This window comes from Delphinus delphis, chromosome 20 (genome assembly GCF_949987515.2).
Source record: "Delphinus delphis chromosome 20, mDelDel1.2, whole genome shotgun sequence".
In the NCBI taxonomy this organism is placed as follows: domain Eukaryota; kingdom Metazoa; phylum Chordata; class Mammalia; order Artiodactyla; family Delphinidae; genus Delphinus; species Delphinus delphis.
Window position 1 is genome coordinate 55,144,836 of NC_082702.1, and position 18,009 is coordinate 55,162,844.

Genomic DNA, 18,009 nt, shown 5'->3' on the forward strand with positions numbered 1-18,009 from the left:
CGCCCCCCGCGCCCCCCGCGCAGGCCCCGCCCGCCTGGGGCAGGCCCCGCCCCCGCGCCGCCAGAGCCCACCCCCTCCCGGCCGCCGCCATTGGCCGCGCGCGCCTCCGCCTTCGGCCTCGCACTTCCTGGCGGAGCCATGGCCGCGCACCCGGCCGGCCCACGGGCTCCGACGCCCGGGCCCCGCCGCCCCGCCCGCCCGGCCCCGCCGCTCGGAATCCCCGCGCCGCGCCCGTAGCGCGCCCTCCCAGGTGGGCCTCCGCGCGCACCCCGCTCCTGCCCGGGCCGAGAGCCGCGCGCCGTCCGGGGGCTGGGGCCGGGGCGGGGGGCGGGCCTGCCTCGGAAGGGTCCCCGGCCCCGCGAGCTGCGACCCGGTTCCGCCCCCGGGATCTCTTTGTGCTCGGGGGGTGGATCGCGGGGCCGGGGGCGAGCGGAGGGGCCGCCGCGGGGCCGGGGTGGGGGGTGGAGAGGGGGCCGCCGCCCCCTCAGGTGAGACAGGTGCGGCCTGTGCGGCCGGCCCGCGCGGCCCAGGTGAGTGACTGTCCTCGCGTCCCGCCGCGGGCGCCAGCCCCGGGCGCAACCCAGCTCCGCCTCCTCGCAGCCGGCTCGAGCCCGCCCGGGCGGCCGTTGTGCCGGCGGTTCCGCCAGGGGGTGCTGGGTCCGAGCGAGCGACAGAGGCGTCCCCGGAGACCCTGCGGGCGAGACCCGGGATGGGTGGGTGCCGGCGGGCGTCCGCGTCCACCTCCACGACGCTGTTTCCCCGAGCGTTGCGGTCGGGCACGTTCAGGGTCGAAACCCGGGGAAGGAGCCGGGAGAGGAGGCTCCGTGGGGACCCTCCCGTCCGGACGCGGCCTCGGTTCCCGTGTTTACTAAAAGACCTTTTACGCCTCACTGGGGATCGCCACCGTCCCTGCGTGTGGCCTTGACCCCTCACCTGCTTGCAGAAAGCGCAGGAGGCAGCTAATATCCACACTCCTGTAGCAGTGAGCCCCAGACCACTTTCCCGCAGACGAAAGGGAGCCTCCACAAGGGGATACTCTCTTTAGAAATCTTGGCCTAGAAAAGAAAGCTCTTAGCACTAAAGGCAGACCTGAGCCCTGGCTGGCTGCCTGCGGTGGTGCAGACTGTCTGCTGTGTGACCTTGGGCGGGGCCGCACGGCCACCTGAGCCTGGGTGTCAGAAACGATGGTGGCACCTGTCTCAGAGGGTGAAGGTGAAACAAGGAAGTCAGGGGTGAGCAGTAGGTTGGGTGCTGGTGTTCTTCTCTTCCCTCTCTGAGCCGCCCAGCATCCTAGGAGCAGACAGAAAGGACAGGGGTGGGGACAGCTGGTCTTTGTCACAAAGTTGCTAGTTTGTCGAGAGAAATCTCGTTGTCCCTTCCTTCCCCCCAGGGAGCTGGCAGGGTGGACTGTGCCTGGATTTGTCCCCCCATCCTCCGTGGGAGCGCTGGAGCCCCCTCTGTGTGTCCCTGATTATCTTGACACAGAGCTGACTCCTTGTCACGTTGTTCTTTTTAGCAAAGGCTGTGTGTTCAGTAGGTAACAGATTGACTCTTTTCAACTCCCCTAGCAGCGGAAGAATTCCTCCTTAAACCCTCAGTCCCAGTATGCGACTTGTGCCCATATTGCTAGCTTAATCCTTCCTCTGTGTGCCCCCCATCCTCCAAGGTCCCCCAAAGCCCGGCTCTGTGCTGTTAGTGGGTTGCCTGACTTTTCAAAACTGGAAGAAACCTTAACATCCCCTGATGCACCAGCCCAGTCTGTAGATTCAACCATGAAGTCTACAGAGGTTAAGTTGCTTGGTCAAGTTTATCCTGCATGTTCCAGCCGGGGCATGGGCTCCCCCTACAGAGGTTTCCTGCCTGTGGGCATTTTTTTAATGGTCAAGTGAAATAGCCCAGGGATTGAGAGCAGGAAAGCCTCCTTAGGTCTGCTTCTTCCTGTGTGTGACGCTGGGCAAGTTACTTCCCCTCATTGCCATCAGCTTCTTCCTTTATAAACTGAGGATAATAATAGTGCTGTCCTGGTGGGCTTGTTGTGGGGATTAAATCAGTGAGACACAGAAAACACTTAAGACAGTGCCTGTGTCTAGAATGTATTTTATACTTGGTAGTCATCACTGCATCATAGCCTTAACTTCATGAAATTTTAAAAGTATGAGATTCTTAAAGATTAGGCCACATTCAACCAGGCATCCCAGTGAAGGGCCCATGTCTGTCCAGTTTTGAAGCCGGACAGACTCAGGTTTGATTCCCAGCCATTCACTAGCTTTGTGACCTTGAGCTCAATATCCTCATCGATCAAATGGGTTAAGTGACATCAGCCCAGCCAGATAGTTGTGGGAGTTTAATGAGATAGCACATGTCAGCTTGGTTCCAGGGTCACAGTCTGGGTTCTGAAATGATAACTGTTGTCATTATAATCTTGATCTCTCGAAAAGGCCTAATTCAGCTCAAGCATCCAAAGGTAGGTACTTGTAGGAGGTGGGCTAAAAGACGTGATGAGGTGAAAAAGGAACACTTATTAAATGTTCTATCTGATTCTAACCCTCTGATTTTTCCAGCTCTCGGAGTAAGGGAGTTCTTTGTAGTACAGTTTTTTCTCCCTCTTTCCTCCATGTGACTGTTTCGCTCTTGCTGTCACTGATACCTGCCAGCAGAGCCTGCGATTCATGAATGACCTCGAGTTATTACTACACGCTCAGAAGTCCTGTTCTTGTCGCAGGGCTGCGATCTTGTTTATGATGGAGGGAAGCCGGCAGACGCGAGTGTCTCGGCCGTCCAAGATCAGCGAATCCTCAAAGGTCTGTGAATGGGTCGCTCACCGCCTGTGCACATTGCCAAGGAAGCATGAGAGTTTTCTGATGAGCTCATTCTTATTGCGCAGACTGATTTTCTGTTCTTGGTGTTGGTGTTAATCTCCTTAACAATGACTAGAGGTGGCACAGGCAAGGAGTGGAAAAATCATAAAATCAGAGAGAGCAGGGGTTGGGGGTTGCGAGGGATGTTAGAAACACAACTTGACTCGTTTATCCAACACCTGGCATCTACAGGACAGGGTGGACGCCGTGGGATTTGTGTTTCCACTTGGGGCTCAAAAAATCCAAGACTGTGTCCGTGGAGAAGCCAGTCCACAACCTTATAGTGGGAGCAACACTTTGTGTACCTGGATGTTAAGGGCCCAGAGTCTTCCCCGGTCGTGACCTTCTGAGACCCTAGGAGCCAGTGAGGGTGGGTTCTCCACGGCGAGGCTACCTACCTGTGGCACACGGACTACATCAGACTCACCCTGGGAGATGGGGAGGGGGCAGGTGTCTCATGAGAAGCGCATATGCCCGGCCCCGCCCCAGACGTGCTAAATTAAAATCTCAGAGCAGGACCTGCAAATCTGTACCTTCAGCAAACTCTTCAGGTGACTTGGAGCGGTCCCTTCCCCCACAGCTGCTGTAGATAAGGTTTGGGGGACCAGTTGGTGAGACAGTCCCAATTTACACCTGTCTCTTTATGAATATTAAAACACCCTTTTCTTTATTTATTTTTTAATTATTTTTTCGGCCGCACCGCAGCTTGTGGGATCTTAGTTCCCCGACCACACATTGAACCCTGGCCCTCAGCAGTGAAAGTGCAGAGTCCTAACCGCGGGACGGCCAGGGAATTTTTTTAAAGTGTCCTTTTTTGAAGATTAAATGTCATGTTTACCGTAGATCATGCATTCTCCATGGGGCTGACATTGCTTACAAGGAGATGAAATGGGTTCTTGGGGGTCTGGAAAGAATTTTACTCTTTTAAAGTATAAAGCTGTACATATAATACACACACAGATATATAGACTATATATTATGTGTTTAAATGACATGGCAAGCTATATAGAAAAAAAATATCTTAAAAGCAGACTGAAAAAAAGATGAAGAAATACCATTTTAGATAAAGGGAGTTGGGAGCAGCCTATAGATAAGAGGAGAAGAAGGGGGAACGAGGTTCGACAGGTGTGTAAAAAAGAAAAACGGGGTGTAATTTTCAGGGGAGGTTGGTCCTCCTGAGAAATGCTCTCGTGTTTCCATTTGAGTTGACTGAGAAGACTCTTGCCAAAGCCCGGCTTTATCTACTGCGAAACCCCAGAAGGGTCTTGCTGCTGACTCAAAGGGGCTTTGTCTGGGAGCTTGGCTGCAGAGACAGCGTAGCTTTCTAAGCTCGGCAGCACTAGAAATCTTTGTGCCTCCAAGCCAGATTCTGAGCTTGTCTCTCTCTGAATTGAAGCTTTTAGGAATAGGCTTCTCTGTCCCTTGGTTCATTGTATTTATGTTCCTAACTCTTTATATTTAAAAAGTGCCCAAATCATAATGTACCCTTGATTTTCTAGACATTGAACACACCCAGTTAAAGAACATTATCAAACCCTTCCAGCCCCTACAATCAAGACAGCCACTCGCCCAGCTTCCAGCCCTGCAGTTTTGCCTGCCCTTGAACTTATATACGTGGAGTCGGGGTGGGTCCCCTGGGTGCCTGGCTCGTTACTCTTGTCACCCTGCCTCTGAGGTTCAGCCTGGTTGCTGCACGTGCGGGTAGATCGTGCCCTTCTCGGAGCGGTGGAGTCTTCCATTGTGTGGCGGCCGCTGTTCATTTATCTGCTCTAAAATGTGTTGATCCACTTTGATGCTGAATTCTTTTTTATTTTTAATTATTTTATTTATTTATTTATTTATTTATTTGGCCATGCCGCGCAGCTTGCAGGATCTTAGTTCCCCGACCAGGGATCGAACCCGTGCCCCCTGTAGTGGAATCACGGAGTCCTAACCACTGGACCGCCAGAGAAGTCCCTGAGTTCTTTTCTAATATAAGATACCCCATACCTGCTTTCCGCCCAGTGTTAGATCCTGAGTTTCTTCACCTGATTAAGGTGCTAAAGTAAGAAACAAAGGAATGAACAGGGTTAATACCACTGGAGAATGTTGCAGGTTGGAGTTTCTAAATTATATGAAATGTTGCAACTCAGTTACTGATGCCAGTTTAACGTTGGGAAGTCACGTTTGTCTGTTTTTAGTTCTGGTCTCTGCTGCTGTACTAAATAACCAGAAATGGGCTGTAGTCAAGACCCAGGTAAAGAATTAAACTTGCCCGTTTAGCCTGGAGACCCAGCTGTAGAAACAGTGGCTGCCGTCCCCCCTGCCCTGGCTCGCTGCAGCAGGTGGCTTCCCTGGTAGCTGTCATCTGGGGCTCTCCCCAGTCCCCGCCCCTCCCCAGGGCTGTTTCCCTTTTCACGCGGTAGCCTGGGGGCGTGTGTGCCCTTTTTAAGCGGGGTAATTCCAGCACCCTCACCAGCTTGGAAACAACCAGGAGCCCATGGTGGGCTGACAGCCCACCTGATGCTCCTCACTTGCTTCTCTAGGACACTAGCCTTCACTGTTACTCGGTAGCTTGCCGCTGTAGTGCCTTTTTCATTGCCTTCCTTCAGTCCGCACCCAAGAGGGGCCCCAAGCCAATATGTGTTGAAGCCCAGACCAGGCCAGCCTGGCTCTCTCTGAATAACCAGGATAGAGGGAGATACCTGTGTATATGGACCTTCAGGAAACCATCCTGTAATGTAAGGTAGGAGAGCTTGGCTCTGTAAACTGGGAAGCGAAGGAAGCTTTAGGGAACGTCTGTTTGGTACCCTCAGAATGTGAGGACATTGCCTGAGACTGTTGCACAGACAGAGCGATTGATGTGGGAATTGGCCGGACGGGGAAGAACCACGGGAAATAAAGTGCCCCAATTACTAATGCATCGGAGGCGGTAAGGAGCAGATTTGGAAGGGAAGAAAAAACCACCCCCCTGCCGTAGGACACATGTTGAGAAGTAACCCAGAAGGACCTGTGCACCAGTCACCCAGCTGCTCACACCTGCTGAGCCCTCACCCATCTGTGTTCCTTTCCACCACCACTTCCCCTCGGGCTTAACGCCTGCCCCGCCCCTTTCCCCAGTCCTCCCTGAATCGCCCTGCTACCTAGTTGGTATTTCTGAATGGTCTGTTTTTCCATATGTTGAATTTTTTTGTTGTTTTTATAGGGAATAAATAAAGCAGTGTGAAATATGCTAATTAGTTCTTCCAGGGCATAGAAACCGTGGTCTGGGTCTGATTTTTCTTTGCATCTTCAAAAGCCCAGGGCAGGCAGATAACAGTCAAGCAATGTCCACCAACCTGAATTTATTGAATTAATTCCTATTAACTATTCGTATTAATAGATTCGTTAATTCCAGTGTAGCCTGGTGATTAAAGGTTTGGGCTCTGGGATCAGACCTAGGTTCAAATCCCAGCCCCGCCCCTCAGTCCCTGTGGGACTTTGGGCAAGTTCCTTAGTCTCTCTGAAGCTCACTTTTCCTCCTCTGGAATAAGGGGGTTACAACTGCCGTTCCGTTGGAGGGTTCCTGGGATGCTCAAATGAGAGTGTGCAGGCGAGTGCACAGTGCGGTCTGCGGCACATACAGCTCCCGGGAAAAGACAGCGTTCCTGCAATTTACATACATTTTCTGGCAATGACTGTTGAAGCCGTGTCTCTGAAAGTAAGATTCCCCAGAGCACGTTAGTCTGGATATATTGCAGTCTCTGGGACCCTCTAGCTCCCTGGACTGGTCTCTGTAGCATAGCTGTCGGCACCGCGACTCCGTGGGAACTGACGGTCACAGCTGCTGACTTTGCTCCCGCTGTCCCCGGGCCAGCTCTGCGCTATGTTCTGGCTCATGACCCCTCCCCCGCACCAAACCTGGGGGAGACCAGGAGCCGAGGCTCAGGCTGCTCGTGACTCACCCGGGTCACACAGCTGCAGAGCAGTGGCGCTGGGGTTCCACCAGCTCCTGTCCGACTTGAGAGGCCACGCCCCAGGCAACTTCACCCTCCCGATAGGACAGCGTTTTCGAACCTATGTGCCGTGACCCACACACACTAAGGAGGAAAGAGAGACAGGGAAGGAAGGAAACTTTGGGGAATCCTGTTTACAAAGAAGGAGGAGAGAGGGAAAACGAAACAAAGGGAAAAAGAAAGATGGAGTTAAAATTTTTATTTGTAAAGAAGGGAGGAAATATACAAACACATATGCACACGTACAGGGAAACACCCTGACTTTCTGCGAGGTGCTCTGACACCTTGTTGCCTGTTCTCTCATTCCACTGTATGTCAGTGCTGGTCGCGTAGCGCTAGCTGGGCCGCTGCGGTGTGGGGGCGGGTTGACGGCCCCCTCCCCTCCTGACGCGCGCTCTCCACCGCCACCGCAGGCGTTCCGCTGGGCCGACCACTCAAGCACGGTGCTGCAGCGGCTGAACGAGCAGCGCCTGCGCGGCCTCTTCTGCGACGTGGTCCTGGTGGCCGACGAGCAGCGCGTGCCAGCCCACCGCAACCTGCTGGCAGTGTGCAGCGACTACTTCAACTCCATGTTCACCCTCGGCATGCGCGAGGCCTTCCAGAAGGAGGTGGAGCTGATCGGCGCCTCCTACGTCGGGCTCAAGGCCGTGGTGGACTTCCTGTACGGCGGGGAGCTGGTGCTGGACGGTGGCAACATCGACTACGTCCTGGAGACAGCCCACCTGCTGCAGATCTGGACGGTGGTGGACTTCTGCTGCGAGTACCTGGAGCAGGAGGTGAGCGAGGACAATTACCTGTACCTGCAGAAGCTGGCCTCCATCTACAGCCTCAGGCGGCTGGACGCCTTCCTTGACGGCTTCATCCTCAGCCGCTTCGGCACGCTGTCCTTCACGCCCGACTTCCTGCAGAACGTCTCCGTGCAGAAGCTGTGCGCCTACCTGGGCAGCAGCCAGGTGCAGCGGGAGTGCGAGCACGACCTGCTGCAGGCGGCCCTGCAGTGGCTGACGCAGCGGCCCGAGCGCGAGGCCCACGCCTACCAGGTGCTGGAGAACATCCACTTCCCGCTCATCCCCAAGAACGACCTGCTGCACCGCGTCAAGCCGGCCGTGTGCTCACTGCTGCCCCGCGAGGCCAACTGCGAGGGCTTCATCGAGGAGGCCGTGCGCTACCACAACAGCCTGGCGGCCCAGCCGGTCATGCAGACCAAGCGCACGGCCCTCCGCACCACCCAGGAGTGCCTGCTGTTTGTGGGCGGCGAGGTCTCCGAGCGGTGTCTGGAGCTCAGCGACGACACCTGCTACCTGGACGCCCAGAGCGAGCAGTGGGTCAAGGAGACGCCCCTGCCGGCCCGGCGGAGCCACCACTGCGTCGCCGTGCTGGGGGGGTTCATCTTCATCGCTGGCGGCAGCTTCTCGCGGGACAACGGAGGGGATGCGGCATCCAATCTTCTTTATAGGTATGACCCCCGCTGTAAACAGTGGATCAAGGTGAGATTAAAGCCAGATTATTTCTTTACTCTTGAGGACTTTTGATCTCCTTAACCTTAGCCTTGACTGCCCCCACCCCCTTCTCTCGGGCCTTGACCACCACCCTGCTTCTGAACGAGGTGTGACGATAAAGTGACAAGCCACATCATTCCCCCCACCCCCCGGTTGGGGGCGGTGAGGGCTGACCGGCCACCTTCTGCAGGGACGGTCGGTGTCCAGAGCAGCGCCGTGCAGTAGAACTTTCTTCACCGACAGAACCGTTCTTCATCTGCGCCATCCGATACGGTAGCCACCAGCCACGTGTGGCAGTTGAGCGCTTGAAACGTGGCCCGTGGGACTGAAGAACTGAGTTTTCCATTGTATTTCATTATCACTAATTTACATCTGAGTGTAAATGGCCACAGGAGGCCAGTGGCTACCATATTGGATGACACGGGTCTGGAAGATTGACCCAGAGTTCTGACAACCTCCCCGTGTCTCAGAGTCTCCGCTGAGTTCCTCTTTGGGGCAGGTTTGGAGCTGGTCAAGGGGGCCACGAAGGCTCACACCTGCTGGGAGTCGTGGCCCTTCGGCAGGTGTGCCAGCTGATTCCGGGACAGGCCTGGGTCTTGATGTCAGACCCAGCTTCACGCCCCAACTTGGCTAAATCGTAGCTGGGGGTTTCAGACCGGTTCCTTGCCCACTCCAAATTTCAGCTTCTCCCTCTGGAAACGGGAGGGGGGATGCTGACCTTCCAGGGTCGGTGGTTGTAGCTCACGTTGATTGGCACATGTGCTCCTTTCCTCCCAAGAACCAGATGGCCACCCATGAAAGTCTGTCTCAATCTTTATACTCACACCTCAGTCTTCTTACTTAACTCGGTGCTTTTCTGAGCTCAAGGCTCCGAAGGGACTTGGGTGACCTTTTGATTTTATTCTCAAAACTCTAAAACCAAGGTGTAAGTCTTGCACTTGCAGTTGAAGGAGGCTTGCAGCTTTGAAGCCCGTCCTCCAAACCTTCATCACAGTCGCAGCCTGACATGGGCTCCTGCAGGACCATGTTCATTCGTGTGTTCTGCTTGGATGATTAAGAAAAGAAAGAGAAAGACTTGGGTCTTCCATTGCTAATTTTCTGTGGAGCACCACCTTATGCCCATCAACACGGATGAGAATCAGCATTAAGTTTTAAAATATCTGATTGTGGGGGGGTGAGGGGAAAGATGAACTTTTATTTCAGGAAACCACTACATCAGCAGTTCTGACCTGTGTGTGCTGCAGAATTCCAGTCCACAAGGTCGGCCACGTGGCCAGACAGGTTTGGGGAAGTGAATTCTCCGTCCCTCTCTTGGGGATTCACGAGGTCTCGAGGGTCCTGGGGGCCCTGAGAAATCCCGCCTACAGAGCCCCCCTTTCTTCAGGTTTGGCTCCCTTCCCCAGGCTCACGTGGCCACCACCTCGCCTTCCGGGGCTGTGCCTTTCGTGGAGCATGTTTGGGGGTGCGGTGCTGGATGTTGACGCTGACCCGAGTTTGGGGAAGGGAAGGTACAGGTGTCTCGCCTCCGCAGGTGGCCTCCATGAACCAGCGCCGCGTGGATTTCTACTTGGCCTCCATCGAAGACATGCTGGTGGCCGTCGGCGGCCGGAATGAGAATGGAGCTCTCTCGTCGGTGGAAACCTACAGTCCCAAGACCGACTCCTGGTCCTATGTGGCCGGCTTGCCAAGGTGATTGGGGTTTTGTGGCAGACTCTACAGACGTGGAGGCTTTGGGGTTACAGTTGAGCCCACCTCCCTTTCTGGATACTTTGGCCTTCCAATTCCAGGAAGAATCTCCTGGCTTGTAAAAACAGCGTGGGGAGCAGAGGGCATGGTTGTCAGGGTGCCTGTTCTGGGCCGTCGGAGTGCAAGTGTCAGCTCTGCCACTGAGACAAACATCCCTCTGTTTCTGAATCTCTTCACTTCCTGAGTTTCGGGGAAATAAGTGCTGAGTTCAGAGAGTGAGAGATTTACTGCAAATCCCTCTGACTTTGGGCAGGAGGAGTACAGAGGGTGAGGGTTCTCTACCGTCCATCTGACTCCAGCAAGTGTCCTCACCCCACACTCTCTCTTTTTCCTCATCTGTAAAGGGGATGTGACGTCAGTACCACCCTGTCAGGGTGTCCACTCACTGCCTTTGTTACTGTCACGGGCTTAGCAGAGGTGCTGCCGTTTATTTGAGCAGCTCCCTACGGTAGAAGCTGCACGGCTCCTCCAGTCCCCGCCCCTCCCCCCACCCCACAGTAACGACCACCTTCAGGTAAAGGTTCCAAGAAGCCGATGAAGTAACACCTGGACACCTGTGGATAAGGTGATTGGACAATCATGATAGTAGCTGTTGATCACCACGTGCCTGCCTGGGCCATGTGCTTGATGTGATGAGTCCCTTGATATCCACAGTGATCCAGTGGGGTGGGTAATAACCCATGTCATGGATTACCCAAACCCGAATGCCCGTGAACGGAGAGCTCAACCGTATAATTCCTGACCCTGTCCTAGGCAAAGCAAGACCTGGTTCAGGTCTTGTGTACCACCCCACTTTACAGATGGAGAAGGGAGACTTAATTACATAAGAGTATCTGCCTCTGTCACTTTCTCCAGGCCAGCCGGGGTGGTTTCTGTACCTTAAGTGCGACAACAACCCTATCGTTATTTTTTCTAAGTGGACCATCGATGTCCAGAGTTGGAATAAACGTAACCCATGATGCTGCCGTCATTAGGGCATGCATGCCCCACGTTTGTTCCGTTTGTTTACTCATACTTTTTTCATTCATTGACTTACTTGTATAATGAGACCTCCACAAACCCACAGCCCAACCCAGGAGTCGAAGACGTTGAACGGTAGCCCACCTGCCTGGGACCCATTTGCCCCGTGTGCTCTTCTCCCATCCGCTTGCTTCCCGCCTCCAGCTAAGGAATCACCATCCTGAATGTCGTGACGCCATTCCCTTTTTGTTCCACTTTTGTGTGCACTTTTTTTTGCTGTTGGTAATCTCTTCTTTGTCTGTATATAGATCTCATTTTTTAGAGCGATTTTAGGTGTAGAGAAAATTGAGCAGAAAGTACAGAGGTTGCCAGGCGCACCCAGCTTCCCCCGTTGCAGTAACTGGTACATTGTTTCCAGCTAATGCAGCGAAGTCGATACGTTAGCTAAGCTCTCTAGTTTACATCAGGCTCCCTCTCTGGGTTGTGCATTCCGCGGGTTTTGACACGTGTATGATGATGTGTATCCATGATTACAGTGTCATACGGCATAGTCCCAGTGCCCGGAGAATCCCTCGAGCTCCATCTTTTCATCCCTCCCTGCTTCCCCTGAGCCGCTGGCAGCCACTGATACTTACTGTCCCTGTAGGGCTGACTTTTCCAGACGGTCGTGTAATTGGAGCTGCACTTTGTCGCAGGCCCTGCTTGATGTGTGATGGGACCAGGGCCACACGTGTGCCTCAGTGGCGTAGCGTTTCTAGCCCTAATGAGACAGATGCGGTCTTGTGATGATGCCCACTTCTCAGATGGGCAGAGAGAGGACAGAGCTGCCCGTGTGTCACCTGCCCTGCTCCATCTGTCACCCCCTCCCATCCTTACCACCCCCTCAGAGGGCAGCTTGTCCCCACTTTGCCGAGGAGAAGACCGGGTCCCCGGCTCACAGAGGCCCAGCCTGTGCAGCACTGAGCTCCCGCTCTGTCTCTGTCGGTCCGTCCATCCATCTGTCTCTCCACAGGTTCACGTACGGCCACGCGGGCACCATCTACAAAGACTTCGTGTACATCTCAGGGGGCCACGACTACCAGATCGGCCCCTACCGCAAGAACCTGCTGTGCTACGACCACCGGACAGACGTGTGGGAAGAACGGCGGCCCATGACCACGGCGCGTGGCTGGCACAGCATGTGCAGCCTGGGGGACAGCATCTACTCCATCGGCGGCAGCGACGACAGCCTCGAGTCCATGGAGCGCTTCGACGTGCTGGGCGTGGAGGCCTACAGCCCGCAGTGCAACCAGTGGACCCGCGTGGCACCACTGCTGCACGCCAATAGCGAGTCGGGGGTGGCCGTGTGGGAGGGCCGCATCTACATCCTGGGTGGCTACAGCTGGGAGAACACGGCCTTCTCCAAGACGGTGCAGGTCTACGACCGCGAGAAGGACAAGTGGAGCAAGGGCACCGACCTGCCCAAGGCCATCGCCGGCGTGTCCGCCTGCGTGTGCGCCCTGAAGCCACGGCTGGAGGACAAGAAGAAGAAGGGCAAGGGCAAGAGGCCGCAGGACCGCGGCCAGTGACGCCGCCGCCACCGCCTACGGCGCGTCTGGAGACCAGCAGCCACTTGGTAGAATCCCGGAACCATTATCAACGACTTAGCAGCTTTTTTTACTTTTATGATTCTTGGTATTTCTATGATATCACAGTAACCGATTAAATATTCTGTATGACTTGACATATTATCTTGCTTGAATAATTAAAGCGGGGCCCAGGCAGGAGCGACCCCTGTGTCTGTGCAGCGCTGCTTCCCACGTTGCGAACCCGCATGGGTGACCCCCCCGACGGTCCCCCAGAGAGCAGCCAGGGCAGGGGTGACGCAGAAATTTTCCTATCGAAACGAAGGGCTGCGGTGGGACATTACAGATTCCCTAGTCCACGCCTCCCCAAACCTGGCTGAGCTTTGAAGAAAACAGGTTCCTGAGCCCCGCCTCAGAATTATCGAGTCTGAAACTACCAGGAGTGGTGTAGGGGAGCCTAGAAACTCCTTTAGCCGGTCCCTGGGACTACTGAGCATCGGCCATGTTCGGAAATCGTTGGCAAGGGCGACATGCCAGGTGGAGCACAGAGACCCATAGAGGGTGCCTGCGTGACCGAGAGCCACCAGCTCGCCGGCAGTCAGGCGAGCCGTGGGACTTCTCACCAGGGAGGCCTCCCCACTGGGATTCCTTGCTCAGATGACTGCTACTTCTAAATAATCCTGTTTCTCCTGGTTGGTGGTCTTCCCGAATTCTAAAAGGGGGTCGGTAATCAAGGAAGAACGGTAAAAAGGGCGCCTTATTCTGTGATTTGTGCTCTCGTCTCTTTACCGTTTCTTTTTTCTGGAACCCGCCGTTTCTCAGATTACGATGTACTGAGCCCCACAGATCTCCATTTATCACTCAGGAAAGAAAAAGGGAGCCCGCAGAATGTGCCATTGTTTTCTGTGACTCCAGCTCTGAGAAGCCACGGGAAGCTCCACGCGAGTGAGTGAGGGCCCGTGGATCCCCAACAAGGGAAGGTTGTCCGAGCATCTCCCTCGACGCCGGCGCCGGATCCTGGTTGCGGCCGTCTGCTGCCGAGTAGTTGTGTGCTGGGCGCCAACTTCTTTAACAAGTCATGAGCTGTTTCCCCCTTCATTAAGTGACAGATGAGACAATGGGCAGGTCTCCTCCCAGGGGTTCAGCTCTCTCAGTCTATATAAGCTGTGAAAGTGGATTCCGCACCTCCTCGTGAGATGCGTGACCGGCCCGGCCCGGTTCCTGCAGTTACCGGAACTCACAACAGTAGCGTGTGCCGTTTAAGGAGAGTTTGAGACTCGTGCCCAAGCCGCTGTGTCACACCAGGACGATGGGCATGGGGTGGGTTTTAATCACGAGACAAGGGAGACCTTAGTGATCTATACTGAGGCGCAGATCTGACTGCAGAGACGAGAACACTTCCAGATGTATCGTTAACACTGCTGTTAGAATGAGAATCTCAGTTAACTTCTTTTTCCCTTTTTTGTCTCCACTACACTTCCTTTCCTTTCTCTCAAAGGTTTACTGTGATTTTGATCGGCCTCTCTCTCTAGTAACCGGGAGAGCTGAGAGCCACTTGGGAGTTGAAAGCTTCGGTACCCGAACGATTGCCCCCTCTCGTGAGACGGGCGACCTGTCTGCATATTTAGCTGGTTCCCTGCCTATGGAAGTCGCTAAAGGCTTCCAGACTCTTGAGAGGTTCTGCAAGGCATACAAACAGTCAAACCAAAAAACTGTCCATCTTCCTGGAGCTCTTTAAAACAACATTTAGGTGTATTAAAGGCTCTGAGGAGTCGTGCATTAACTGCTAACCCTCCATCAACCCAGCATTTCCAAACTTCATTGAGCCCGAAACCCTTCTTTTACCTCAAACCTAGTCCAGCCCTCCTCGAAACATGTTTTGCAGAACTACTGCCAATTTTGGGATAAGCTTACCCATTTCCTGTTCCAGGAAAGGTTTCATTATTTGAAGACCCTTTAGAAGGCACAGAACCTGTGGTCTGTTCTCCCCACTTCAGCCCAGGTCATGAGCAGAGAGGTGGTCGTTCAGTCAGAATCCAGGGGCAGGTCGGGCTGAGCACATGGAAAGGCCGTGCGTGCTCTGGGGAGCGGGGAAGGCCTTGACCTTAGGAAGCGGACAGGCACGAATTTTTAGCCTAAGCCAGCCGTTGTGTTTTTGACTTCCAGGACGTGTCCCAGGATAAGGGTGCAGTGCTGGCCTCTACTCTGACTTTCTTGTGCCTTGCAGGTTAACATACCGTGTCCTGCACCGACTATTCTGTGATGTCTCCCTTGCCACTGTGAAGGATGTTTGTGATTTACATGCCTTGGAATCTAATACGATTGAGGCGGTGAGTGTTCCTTGAAAGGTAGGGTTGACGAGGAAGTTTCCTTTTGGAGACCAACTTCAGATCATTGGCAGTGGCTCCACTGCGCTAACAAAGGCTTTCGAGCTCACTGGCATCCGTGGAGCGGAGGGTCCTGACCCGTGAGCTGCGCCTGCCTGGATGAGGGAGAGCACAGTGGTGGGACTGTGGCAGGTCTCTGCTGTCTGTGGTTTTAAGATGGACATCACCGTGCCGTGCGGTGCAGCTAAGATCGGAAGAAAATGGTTTATAACCCAGGTGGGCAGAGCTTGGGGACGTACTTATGCAGGTGGGCATTAGAACGGCAAAATCACGATAGTGTGATTTCAAACCATGGTGATGCAGGCTTGGGTTCTCCTGGCTGCCACGTTGAGACAGAAACCGCAACTTCTGCCATGATTTTGTCAGACTCAGCGCTCCGAGCTGTTCTGCTAGAACTTTGACGATGCTTGGATCATCTTACTTTGATCTTTCAGAATGAGCCTGGTGGGCTTTTATTGAGGTTCTGATTTTTTTCTTTTAAAGAACCAGAGTTTTAACTTCATATTAGTGGTAGCTTTTGAGTTTGATCCTCACCCAAATTGGAACCCTGTTTGCTTAAGCAGAGTAGAAAAGCTGAAGAATCCTCGTTCCTTACAGTGGTCTCTCTGCTGTTTAAAATACACGGAGATTAGCTCAGCACCTGCTTGCGTGTGTGGCTCAATTCGTATTTTCAACATCCTGCTGCTTTAGAAATCTAGAGTACCAGGTAGGACTCCTTCTAGATCTTGATCTGAGCAGAAAACCTCATGTGTGTATTTATATTCTGAACGCCCCTCCCCTTGACCCTGAATGATATAAGTCGACCTGAATGATAGGAACCCCAGAAGCCAACCGTAAAGGGTGTTCGATTTGGGATGGGAACCCAAATGCCAAAGGGAGGTGGAGTCCCTCCCAGGTCCCACTCTGAGTTCAGGTGAGTTCACCTGTGGCTCAAAGTGCCTGGCCCCTAAGCCAGGAGTGACCTTTGGGTGATTTGCAGCCGTGGGGGAAGGGAAAGGACGGCACCCTGCCACCCCAACCCCCTTGTAGACGTAGCAGCCTCCGCCTCTTACCCTGGTCCCCCGTGGCACGTGGCTCTGCCAGCCACTTAGCTTTTGGCTCTCGGAACTTTTGGCCAGAATCTCAGACCACTGGTCCCAGACCTGGAGGGGCAGTTCCGTGTGGCGTGGACATCCTTGCTGTCTCTCTGGAGATTCTGAGCATCTTCAGCGGGAAAGGGGGCGGAGTCCCCATCTCCAGGATAAACCTCTGAAATGTAGGGCAGCCCTCCGGGTGCTTAGAGAGCCTGCCCTGTGTGTCCGCCAAGCCTGGCAGTTTTTAAAGTTTTTTGAAATGTTTTGATACTTTTTGATACCATTTGCTAATAACCTTTTGTAGTTGCCTGCCGGGGTTCTCCACCTCCCCCTACCCCTCGAGCTTGCGCTAGACAGCAGGCGTCCCCAGGTCAGCGCCAGGGTCTCGCCCACCTCCTGTGGCTGTGACTCTCCTCCGTGGCTGCGATCTGGTACAAACTCTTGAATTGTGTAAGGGCACACGTGGCCCGGGAGTGTGCCTGTCTTGGGCCCCCCAGCTGAGCAGAAGGGCAGTGCTCTATGATGAGGACTCTCTTCACGCCCTGAGATGTTGTGCATTTCTTCCAAAGGTCCTACCTCAGCAGTGCGCAGAGCTGAAAAGATACCTGAGGGCTGATCCATGTATCACCTGTCCAGTACAGGTCGTTCCTCAACCCAGGGCATGGCTGGGTCTTGATTCACTGCCGTCCACGCCTCCTTTTAAAGAGACATTTTGACATGAAATCCACACAAGCTGTTAACAGTGAACCATCCTGCGCTTTGCAGAGTGACTGCCCTTAGTTTTGGAGGTCGTTCATTTCTTTTTTTTTTTTCCCTTTTTACCTGGGTAGACTTTGTGGCTTCGCAGGGTGTTTGGGGGTCTCAAGAAATTGTCTTTTGGTTGCCTTAGTTAAAAGAGTTGAATGAATGTACAAATTTTGGTGGTAGAGGGGGGCGGAGGAGAAGAACCCTCCCGTGTCAGTTTTCTTTGAGAAAAGGAACTCCACTTTTCAGAGTTACTTGAGCCGTCCTTACAGGTTTGCTTGCGATGGAAGGACAGGTCCTTTGGACCAACTGAAATCCATCATCACTACCAGCCCCCTTGCAAAATGAGTAAGATCTTTGATGATTAAGTATTGATAATTCACTGGGTATGTTCTGGCTACTCAAGTTACCGAAATCTGTAATTACGTGTGTGCCCTTTTTTTAAATTTGTTGCTTTTGTATTTGTAGCTGTATGACACCCAAAGCTTTTCTGTGTCTTACCTCTTCTTTAATTAATTTTCTGCACGTTGATTTCCCTCCCCCTCTGTTTTTAATTCCATAAAGAATATTCGATTCTCAGAACACATTAAACATGATTTGCCTGCTAGGGTCTGGCTTATTTTATAATTATATCCCTTGGTCTTGTGTGGTTATTGTAATAATCTTCAGTCCAATTTTCTCCGCCTACATGAAAAAGAACCCCTTGCATGTTGAGCCCAAATATAATTTGGAAATTAACCAGACTGCCTTTCAGTGTGGCGGCAGGCTGGGACGTTTCCATTCTGCTCTCACTGTGCTTCTAATGACTGTATTTTACCAGGAATTTCATTCAGATCCTTGACTGCAGCCCCAAGTCCTGTGACCGGAACTGAAACTATTTGCTCCAATTTGTGTCCGTTGGGGTAATTTGATAGGAAAAGAAAAACAGACAAGGAATGGGTTATGTTTATCAGAAAGATACAATAACATTTCTAGAAGAACAGAGTCCCTTGACTGCCCTTGGGGCCCAGGAAGGGGAAGACGGCTCCCCTGCACGGCCACCGGCAAGCAGACGAGCCCAGTCACGGCCTCGGGCGTTTCTTCCCGCAGCGTTTGGCAATTCAGCTTTGGGAGGATGGTGGGAAGTACCTGCCATGCATATCGCACCTGGAAACTGGATTCGAATTCGCCTGTGAGCTGCCCCAAATGGGACACCGGCTACCA

General features: G+C 53.5%; 1 protein-coding gene across 2 annotated transcripts; it reads left to right on the plus strand.

Annotated features, from left to right (window-relative positions):
- The first annotated feature begins 83 nt into the window (after positions 1–83).
- Positions 84–17,413, plus strand: KLHL36 (kelch like family member 36). 2 transcript variants are annotated; one of them, XM_060000162.1, is made up of 5 exons: positions 84–250; positions 2,658–2,801; positions 7,246–8,319; positions 9,863–10,020; positions 12,050–17,413. In XM_060000162.1, exons 2-5 carry the CDS (start codon positions 2,670–2,672, stop codon positions 12,603–12,605), a joined length of 1,920 nt encoding a protein of 639 aa, XP_059856145.1. In that variant the 5' UTR covers positions 84–250; positions 2,658–2,669; the 3' UTR covers positions 12,606–17,413. The 2 variants fall into 2 exon arrangements, with proteins under 2 accessions (XP_059856145.1, XP_059856146.1); XM_060000163.1 differs by having other exon boundaries at positions 2,723–2,801.
- The last annotated feature ends 596 nt before the right edge of the window (positions 17,414–18,009 follow it).